Genomic DNA, 10429 nt, shown 5'->3' with positions numbered 1-10429 from the left:
GCTGAAAATTAATACAAAACCACACCCAGGGGCTTCCCCATTTTTCAATTTCCAAAAGGTTCTTTTGACCTCTGACTCATATCTTTAATTTACTTCATTCAGTACACTTTCAAAGTGCTGCCATGATCATTCCAGTATTTTTATTGTCAACTTCAATTTTTCCTTTTTCACCTTCAACATACTTGGCCTCTTTGTGTCTGTTCCATCTTTTCTTAGCTACTTTTACTCTGTGAGATTCTGATCTCATTCCTCCTAAATTTTCTTTGCTCTTGCCATCTGGTATTTAGCAACCACCCCCTTCCTCTTCTCCCTGTAGACATCTCTATTCCTGTCCTTGCCTATTATCTGCCAGATCTTGACAACTCTCTCCTTTTCTTCAACTGACTTTTGTACAATAATAACAGTAATAACAATAACACTCCTGCAAGTAATGAAGGTTATCTTATTTCAAGAGCTAATGACATTTCATAATTATTTTACAGTAAAACCAGAACTGCAATTCTCACTGTCATGTACAAGCCAAGAATTTCTTTTACAAGTAAATAAGATCAAAACGTGTTTCTCCAAATAAGTTACACATTTTATAATAAATCACATGTTAAGTGCATGAATACAGTAACTGGTATATTTATTTAAGAAATAATATTGTCTGTGTAAAGCAATGATGGGTAAATCCACACTAAAGCATGGGTACAAAAATTTCAATGCAAAGTTTCAACTGGATTGGGAGACGGATGCTTTGTTATGAGTTCCCTCACTTTCTGTGTACATTTAAAGAATGGCAATTCTAAATTTACCTGTACTGAGGTCACTGGGGCTATTAAAAATACATGTTTCTGGTGAGTAACTAGTGGGTGCTTGATTTACTTTTATAATGTTTTGCAGTATTTTCATGAAAGCAAGACAGAAAAGGTTTCTAAGAAAGGATGAGAAAGGAAAAGTGTTTGAAAAGAATGGAAACATCTATACAGTATTTTAGTAGTTGATACAAAATAAGGTTTGAAAGCAGTGTTTGTTCAAAAAGATAAAGAGGATAGGGAAGAGGAAAAATTCATGTGGGTAAACCATATGAACTGGAAAAGGGGAAAAATGTAACCCCACCCACTGCTAGAGGAGAGTGGTCACATAAAACACTAAAGAAAGCTATTTTTGTACTTGAATTAACCATGACAGCAACTGAAAACTCAAACAATTAAAATTTATACTGACCACTAACAAACCTGTCTGTTCTAAATTTATACTGACCACTAACAAACCTGTCTATTCTAAAGAACCACCTTCATTCAAGTTTTGTTCATTTATAAAAACAGTCATTATAGCCTCAGGGCAAACAACACTCAGTGATTACCCTTACAGAATTTACTGTTTTTCCCAGGCTCCTTTTTTACATCAATTGTCTTGAGCTTGCTCTTGCAGTCATTATTATGTAACTGTTGTGTAGCAAATAATGGATAATGGTAAAAGAAAAAGAATGATACCCCAATTCCTATTAATCTTCCAAGAATTCCAAAATGAGCTACAAGCATTGTACATGGACAACAGTGATTTGGGCTGGAAGAGGAAGGTGTGTATTTCCCTGATTATTAGCCATATCAGTTATCCTTACTTACATACATACAAGTGAATTCTTTTTATGGCCAAACAGTTTGTTTCACTGTGACTTTTATACAGTACATATTTAAAATTTAAAAACAGTAAACAAGATGAAATCAGTTCCTGTTAGAATAAAGAATAAAGCAAAGAATAAAGCTGTGGAAAACGAAAAAAATTACTGATAATATACATGGGAATAAATTTCAATTACTACTAACCCCAACATGCCAGATATGTTGCACAAAAGACATGTATCACAACCAGGTCATGTCCAACCTCAAAAAACCTGATGACAATTTACTACTTTTTACTGCTTGCATATCATAGGTGTATGATCAACTTGTAATGCACCTTGAAAATATATTTTGTACTTTATTCATTTTAAAATTTTTTAATTCTTTTTTGGAATTTTTCCTTAATCCAAATTTTCATCTGAAACTAATTAAATATATACACAATGGAAATAGATGCAATTTATCAATCAAATGTCCCTCAAATAGAAGTTAAGTTACACTTTGCCAGCATGAAAAAAAATGCTAGCCACTTGTTACTCCCCCTCCATACTTTTTCTTGAGACATTCTGATAAGAGAAACTGACCATGACGAATGCAAAACATGGAAACTAATAAAAACCTCATTTGCTCTTAATTCTGACACCAACAGTCTGAAGTGTGGTTATAAACCAGTTTATGGGTCAAAATTACAAGGGATAATTACTACAAACTCTGCACTTTGATGAAAGTGATAATTAGTATGTCTTTGACTTATGTAATTTCTTCACTGAAATGCTTACTGAAACCCACAGCAATCACCTTAAAGACATGAATACATAATAGTTCCTTCTGAATCATGTGTCTGAAGTATATACCCAGTATTAAATACACCCAGTGAAGGGCTAGGAATGATTTTCCTCACCCTTCTACTGACCTAATAGCTAACCTTTGATCACAATCTACCTATATCTAGTGGGTCACCATGGAAACACAGATAAATAGTGAGACAAATGGGAGGTACCCTTGTGGTGTAGGTTGAGTAATTCAACAGTTACTTTATAAAGGAAGTTTTACTCTTATTTTAAGGATCTTATACCATATAGGCACTAGGTTATTAACTTATGCTAAAATGAATGCCCTTTCCCAAGTAACATTCCCAACTTTGCTCTAAGACACCCTTATTTTTCTGGATGCTAAACATTCAGTATTTGGTTTTACACTATGTATCAGGCAAAGATGTGTTTATTCCATAATTAAGGTCTCACAGTATACTGACCAATATAGCAGGAAATCTACGTACGTATATGGATGACAAAAATATTTTTTTTTTGTCTTAAAATGTAGTCACAGAAATGGACACTTGCAAGGAAGTCTGCTCATATACACATAAGAATGGACTGTGTTTTCTAATCTCTATTCCACCTCATATATAGTATGTAAGTGAATTTCTAACCTAGGAAGAGATATCAGACCAGCTGTGACCATATTCTTATTAAAAAAATTTCCCAGAGGGATCTGCAAAGGCATCGTTATTATTAAATAACCTGTAACTTAATATCTTCATTCCAAAATACAGTACTACTTTCCATACTCTTTTCTCTCAAGTACTGCTTATTACTGATATATCAATTCACTAATAGGCACACACTACTGATGTCTTCAATGCATTATCAGTGAAATTAACTCCATACAGTTTTTACATAATGACCATATCACCATAAAAGTTTTGTTTTTCAAAAAAGCATGCACATCACCAAGTGATATGAAAAATTATTTTGGTAAATAGTTGAAAAAATAAAGTACTATGGGTGTGTAAAATTTAAAGCTGCACAGTATATGTTCAATATTTATGACCTTGCATATCATTTTCTGCATACATCAAAACACAATTTTTTTTAGCACTGTACTACTATCACCTATACATTAAGAATTTTCCATTTCTAAAAACAATAATTGTAATGCCCAATCACACTAAAATTTAGAAATATTGAATTCTCTTTGGGATATTTTCTGCAAATTACAGTATTGTTAAGCTAACAGTGCCTTTATAATTACATATAAAGATGTCAGTATCATGAAACAAATTTAATATTCACAAAAAGTTTTATGTTCCTTTTTCACTTTACTTCATACAGATTTTAAATTACAACCATAAAAAACTTACTTTACCTGACAGTGACAGCAATTATCTGAGTTTTATTAATTTATTAAAAATAAATCTACCATAGTTAAAGCTAAATTCTAAACAAAATAAAAAATCACAGGCACTAATTTATATATTTCATATATAAAATATTTTTAAAATATTTGTTTATAAAATTACAAAAGTCACCACACGAGTTTCGTAATGTCACTCACACATTTTCACTCTGTGCTGTGAAAAAAATAAAATTAAACACTCATTCTACTGACTCCTGAACAAAATTAAAAAATGCATAACTAAATCATTCCTATGGCCTTTAAATACAGCTGTAACAAGGGTACTTGGCCTGACAATTGTGCAATGCAGTAGCTAAATATGGCTGTGTCACAATATACATACAACTACACCTGACAATAAACAATTTAACATTTTCCTAGTATCTTTATAACAGAGACTCTGTTATTTCTTTTTAGCTTTGATTGTATGTTCACTTTTTCTCTTTTGTGGTGAATTTCTCCCTTTAACTGGTGAGTCACTGATGGTTTTATCAAAAGCACTTGTGCATGAATTGCTTTCACCTTCATTCAAATCTTCCAACTCTACTTTTGATTCTTTTTTCACATTAGTTAACTTTATATTACTAAACACTACCTCTGCTTCATCTAGATCTTGTGTTTTTCCCAAAAGGTAGTCCAGGAACTTACGAAGGGCTGCATAAAATGGCACTTTGTCCACAGCTCTTGGAAGTTGTGCACATCTTGCTGAAGATGATGGCATGACCCAGATATGCTACAAAAAAAAAAATTAAAGAAATTCATAAATACAGCATAAAGATCATTAATTCATTATGAAAATTTAGAAACGTGCACCCAAAGAGACACATTTTTTTTTAACCAAACTCTTTATCTGGAGTTTGGCAATATAAATCTTGAAAACCAGTAAATTTACAGTTTTCATAAAAACATGAGTAATGTCTAAAGTTTCCAAGAGCCATCAGTACGGTATACAGAATGACACAAATAAATAAACCATGGCCACACCACATTTTCCCTGTCAATACACTGTACACTGAATTCCTCTGATCTTTGTTGATTTTCTTGAAGTTCTCAGGATTGCCAAAAGGCATTCACATAATTAAAATTATCTGATATTCTCCATATTTCACTTGTGTGATGAGTTATTAGTAACAATACTTTTGCAGGGTACATGTCATCTTTGCTAGCTGCTGGGTTTTTGCTGCTTTTCTGGATGGCAGTTAGTAGGGAGATTTTTTTAGTGGCATTAGATTTTCCAGTCCATTATTTTTGGTAATCTGTATTATCTGATGTTGGTATGCGTAACTAATGAGCAGTTAACTATTTTAATAATCTCTAGAGTTAGTCCTGTTAGGCTTCAGTTGGCTTATATTTTGTATGTGTTTTCAACTAAGTGAGACACACACCTCCTATTTGGCTCTGCACATTGGCTTCCCCTGATTACTTTGCATGCCATACATATAAATAATGTTTAGTTCAAAGTTTAAATTCAACACTTGTATTTATACTTTGTTCTCTTGAGGTTTATCCTTTCCCCAAGTGTATCTTACCTCTTCATTTTACAGTTCCCCCTCTGTTGTATTTGTAAACTCATAACCCATTATTGCTTAAATTTGTACTTAGCCGAGTTTTTTTGCTTTCCAATCTTTTGCCCTAAAGGTGCCATTGTAAGGATGCAAGAGCCTGCTGGGTAGACCATGTACATGTATCATCTAAATCTTGACAGAGACTCATCATTTAAGCAGTGTTTGTCAGGGTCAAGTTTGTTACTGGGCTCTCATTTGCTCTACCTGCCAAGAGTGGTTACCTTTTCACTGGAGTTTTTATCTTAGCAGCAGGTCTCGTGGGAGATGTTCCAAGACTGCTGCAGTGGACTTTTGCACAGCAATCTTTAGCTTCAGAGTCTTTGGCTTCTTGACTCATAATGGAACTTTCTTTACTACCTGTGATCATAGAGCTTTTCTCATCAGATGATACTTTGGCTGTGATAGAGAAGAGTACATAAGACAAGCAGTTCAAGCAGTATCTTTTTGCACTGCTCCAGGAATGGACACAAGAATATCTTTGACACTTGTTAGTGGCTGCTGCTCCTTTTCCTCTTTGCCCTTCAGCCTAGACAGGCTGAACCTCTTCCAGTTCCAAGACAAAGGCACTCACAATCTCCAGATGAGCCAGTCCAGCTACAATGCAAGCAGAGATCCACTGGACAGAGCCATGCATGCAGTCTTGATCATAACTGCTCTCTACTATCCTTGATAGGCTCTTGGCTTCTCATCCCACTTCTTCTCCTTCCTCCAAGGTTGCGTGCTACACTATCATGCACTGGAAGTATCATTCAATACAAAGCTTGGATAGATGCAAAATCTGGAACATGCTGATACCAGCATTCAAGATGGAGCCTTAATACTGGTGACACACCCAACTAGAGATATGACCCATACCAAAAATAAGGCTATGAGGATAACACAGCTTCTGTAGTCAATATGACTGAGACTTAACCAGGGACCTATGCCAGACCAAAGGTGTGACAATTTCAGGAGCTATGTACAATGCCACAGTACTAGATGAGGCAGGAACTCAAGTACAGATTTGCAAGGATCAGATCTGCATTGAAGTTAGGAGGGCTCGATAAAATAGTAAGCCTTTGACTAGCTGCCTACTGGCAGACATGGCATGGGCCTTTGCCAAGAAGAGTTAGACCAATATCTTGTCTTCATCATCTAGGTACATTCAGTCTTGCTCAACACCTAGAGATGATTGGGGAGAACCAGGGGTGGATGGCCCCCTTTCTGGGATTTAGAGAAATTCCTACAAACCCAGATGGGTAGCCCTCCAAATCCTGGCACTTCAGACCAACATACTGGACACTCCAGCCAAGAAGACCAGGTTTAAGGAAAACCAAAAAAATACCTATACTTTGAACGTCACTGACACCAACTTTATTTCATACATTCTCTTGGCCTTATGGCCATGAACTGAATCTGCAGTATGTTTAACCTAAAGGCCAAGGAATACAAGGAAGATGCCTCACTACAGAACCCAAGATGGATCCAATGGTAACAAAAACTCTCCTCTTTGACATTCTTATGGTTAACACAAAAACAAACATTTCCTGAGGAAATTCTAAAAGATGGTCATATGCTCCATCCAAGCATAAAAATATTGATGTTTCAATTGTTTTTTCTTTGTCCAGTCATCTTACAGCTTGCGAGACAGATACATCCGAGTGTTTCTGACAAGAGTTCTTGGCTATTGCCAACTGGCAGGATTGATCTTAGGCATGATCAGTACTTTTATCACAATGACCCAGAGTGTCAGTAGACTTCTCCAAAGCCAAAAGGTCATTGGCTTCACCTGGTCAAAACACTGTTATTTCTCTTCACATAGTTTTATAAATAATGGCCAATATCGTTCATAAATAGAGATGTAGTTATTTGGGAGTTTTTGGACTTGGTCTTCTCTTTCAATCTGAAGGATCTCCATGCAGCAGAGATCATGGGCCCTTGAGGTCGTTTTACACTGTATAGCCAGACACAGTCTGGGCTATTTAAATCTCATGCCATTCACAATAATTCTAGGAATGGTCTCACTTCCAAAAGCACTTCGAATCATTCAGCTGTAGGCAGAGCCTTGTAGGTAGTAGACATACGCAATTTCTCTATGTCGGAGTTGGTACTGATTGCCATCACACTGGATGAAAAAGAAAAAGCTGTTCAACTTGGGAAGTCAGTGCTATGTCCCCATATCAAATTTCATTAAAAACTAGCTTTGTTGATAAATACATAAAACCATGAATGTTATTAAAAAAGTCTCAGATTTGGATCCATTTCTCTTTACTAAGTACTGATTCAAGAGGTTTATATGCTTCATCCAGTTGTAAAATGATATTGTGAACTAAATAACTAAAATTTTTTATAAAAAAAATTATAAATAAATATAGTGAGTATAAAAAAACTGATTAATACAGGAGCACAGTGTGCTAGGTATTTATAACATGACAGATATACAAACAATTACAAAGTCTGCCACTAGAGGGACACTGAAGAAGCATACATGGACTGACACCTGGAACTGGACAATTCCTTTCTGCCTCAAGGTTTTTGATGAAACAATAATAGGTTTGTGTATTGCATGGAAAAAATAAAAACACACTGATGATGCCAGTGGTCTGACCATGCTTTTAAATTTAAAATTATATAAAAGACACCACAGCAGTCATCTTTACATACATTGCTATCATCGTTGCATAACACATTGGAAACATTATTGGTTAATACAAAATTATAGCCTACTGATCAAAACACTATTGTTTTAAACTTTGCAATGTCTGTAGATGAGAGAGTCAGCTAATTTTTCTTGTAAATGTATAAAAAGTGATGGTATAAATCCAATAAGCTATTTAAAAATTACATTTTTATAATAAAAAAAAGTTTTATATATGCTTACCAAGTAATTACATAGCTATAGTTTCTACTTTAAACAGCAGCTTAAGAACTGAAAATCTGCGGTAGCGCTCTTTTGTTTTGGTGCAGGTAAGTGCCCGCCCACTTTCAGGGAAGAGTAGGTACAATATGGCTAAAGAGCTCAGTTCATTTATGCTCCATGTCCATGTGCGGGGAGGAAGGATGAGCTCTGTTCATGTAATTACTTGGGAAGTATATATAAAACCTTAATTTACTATAAAAATGTCATTTTTATATATGACACTTACCAAGTAATTACATAGCTGAACCCCACATTAATAAGAGGTAGGAAGACTGGACATGTGCTACTCCAAAAGCATTATAAAGAAATGCATTTGAAATAGATAACAAAAGCTAGCATTGTGGTAATGCTTGTTGTAACCTTACCTGGGGAGAGAGCAAGAGCACGAAGATACTGACTCTTGGTCGTTGCTCATCTTGACCCGTAAGGACATGACCAGTAAAGTCAGGATTGTCCCTACTTCAGTGAGAGCTTTGTGGTCAGGGAGTGCTTCTAAGACTCGACAAAGCTTAAACACAACAATTGCCCTTCCCCTGGGCGAAAAATAGACATCGACTAACACACGACCATAAAACTATATTACCTGTACACCATTTAAAAAATATATACAGTATTACCAATCCATTAAAAATAAAGATTGGAGGGTACTCCAGGTACTAAGTACCCCTGGCTTCCCAAAAACTCAACATTAATTAATCAAGGCGAGGAGACAGAGAAATAGATCACTCCTATCCCTCATTCCCTAGGGCCATGCCAGCCGCGGAGAACAGACCCAGTGTACTGTAGTCCTCGAACACAGTTTCAACATCACGTAGATAATAGTTGACGAAGAACGAGCGACATTTCCAATAAGTCAATTGGATTATGGTAGCTAGAGAGAGGTTGAGTTAAAAAGCCAACAAAGTGGCTACTGCCCGTACTTCATGTGTTTTTACCTTTAACAACGGTAAACCACCTGAATTCCCAAGTGAGACTCTACAATAATGTCTCTCAAAAAGAAAGAGATAGCATTCTTGGAGAGAGGATGTAAAGGGTTCTTGACAGAACACTGGAGGTTATGAGAATCCCCTCTGATATTCTTGGGTCTCTCGATGTAAAATCTTAATGATCCCACTGGGCATAATACTCTCTCTTGTTCCGACGGTCCTACCAGTTCTGCAACACTCTCGGCTGAGAATGAATGAGGCCAAGGGTTAGACAGGTACTCTTTTTGGCTAAGAAGCCTAAAACATATGAGCAAATAGCTGTCTCTCGCAAAAACCAATTTTTGTCCAGGGCTTGTAACTCGCTGACTCTTTTCGCTGTGGCTAAAGCGATTTAGAAAAGTGTCTTTCTAGACAAATCCCTAAAGAATATCTGTAAAGGTTCAAAAGGGGGCGCCCTGACAGCCAATGTAGGACTACGTCTAAGTTCCGAGACACTGGCCGCTGAGACTTCAGTTTCCAGGTGTCAAAAGACTTGACTACGTCTGAAATGTCTGGGTCTGAGGAAATGTTCACACCTCTATGCTTGAATACTGAGTTCAGCATGGATCTGTAACCTTTTATCATAGAAGTCGAAAGTCCTCTCAAAGATCCTGGGTAAAGTAAAAATTCGGCTAGTTCGGTTACAGAGGTAAAAGAAGAAGAAGAGATGTTCGTTCTTTACACCATCTCCTAAAAACTGCCCACTTAGCCTGGTAGTGCTTTGAAGAGGGGTCGCGTCTACATTTTGTGATAGCATTCACAACTTCTCTTGAACTTCCTTCCGCTCTAATAAGCTTCCGGACAGTTTAAAGCCTGTCAGAGCAAGAGTGGACAAACATTGATGATATCTGTTGAAGTGAGGTTGTCTGAGAAGTTCCAGAAGGTCTGGAAACCACTCCTTTAGAGGCCAAAAGGGAGCTACTAGGATCACCAATGCGTGATGAGAAGTCTTGAATTTGCTGATCACATCTCTTACTAGACTGAATGGAGGGAAGGCATACATTTCCCGGGGTGACCAATTCTGAAGTATTGCACCTGCTGCCCAAGCCCGAGGGTCCAGTGCCAGGGAGCAATAGAGGGGGAGGCGATGGTTCTTGGACGTTGCAAACAAGTCTACTGATGGTGTTCCCCACTGTTTCAACAGGTCGGTGCACACCTGTGGCTTCAGTGACCATTCCGTGGGTAGAACCTGTTTGCAATGGCTCAATTTGTCCG

General features: G+C 36.6%; 1 protein-coding gene across 1 annotated transcript in view; it reads right to left on the bottom strand.

Moving 5' to 3' along the window:
* Positions 1 to 217: 217 nt before the first annotated feature.
* LOC136834727 (uncharacterized) overlaps positions 218 to 10429 on the bottom strand; it is a 223422-nt gene continuing 213210 nt past the window's right edge. The window contains exon 14 of the mRNA XM_067097319.1: positions 218 to 4518. Coding sequence (XP_066953420.1) covers positions 4189 to 4518 — 330 coding nt within the window. The 3' untranslated portion in view covers positions 218 to 4188. The remainder of the gene's footprint in view (positions 4519 to 10429) is intronic.

The sequence above is a fragment of the Macrobrachium rosenbergii genome, chromosome 4 (genome assembly GCF_040412425.1).
Source record: "Macrobrachium rosenbergii isolate ZJJX-2024 chromosome 4, ASM4041242v1, whole genome shotgun sequence".
Lineage (NCBI taxonomy): Eukaryota > Metazoa > Arthropoda > Malacostraca > Decapoda > Palaemonidae > Macrobrachium > Macrobrachium rosenbergii.
This window is presented reverse-complemented; position numbering and strand designations above follow the sequence as displayed.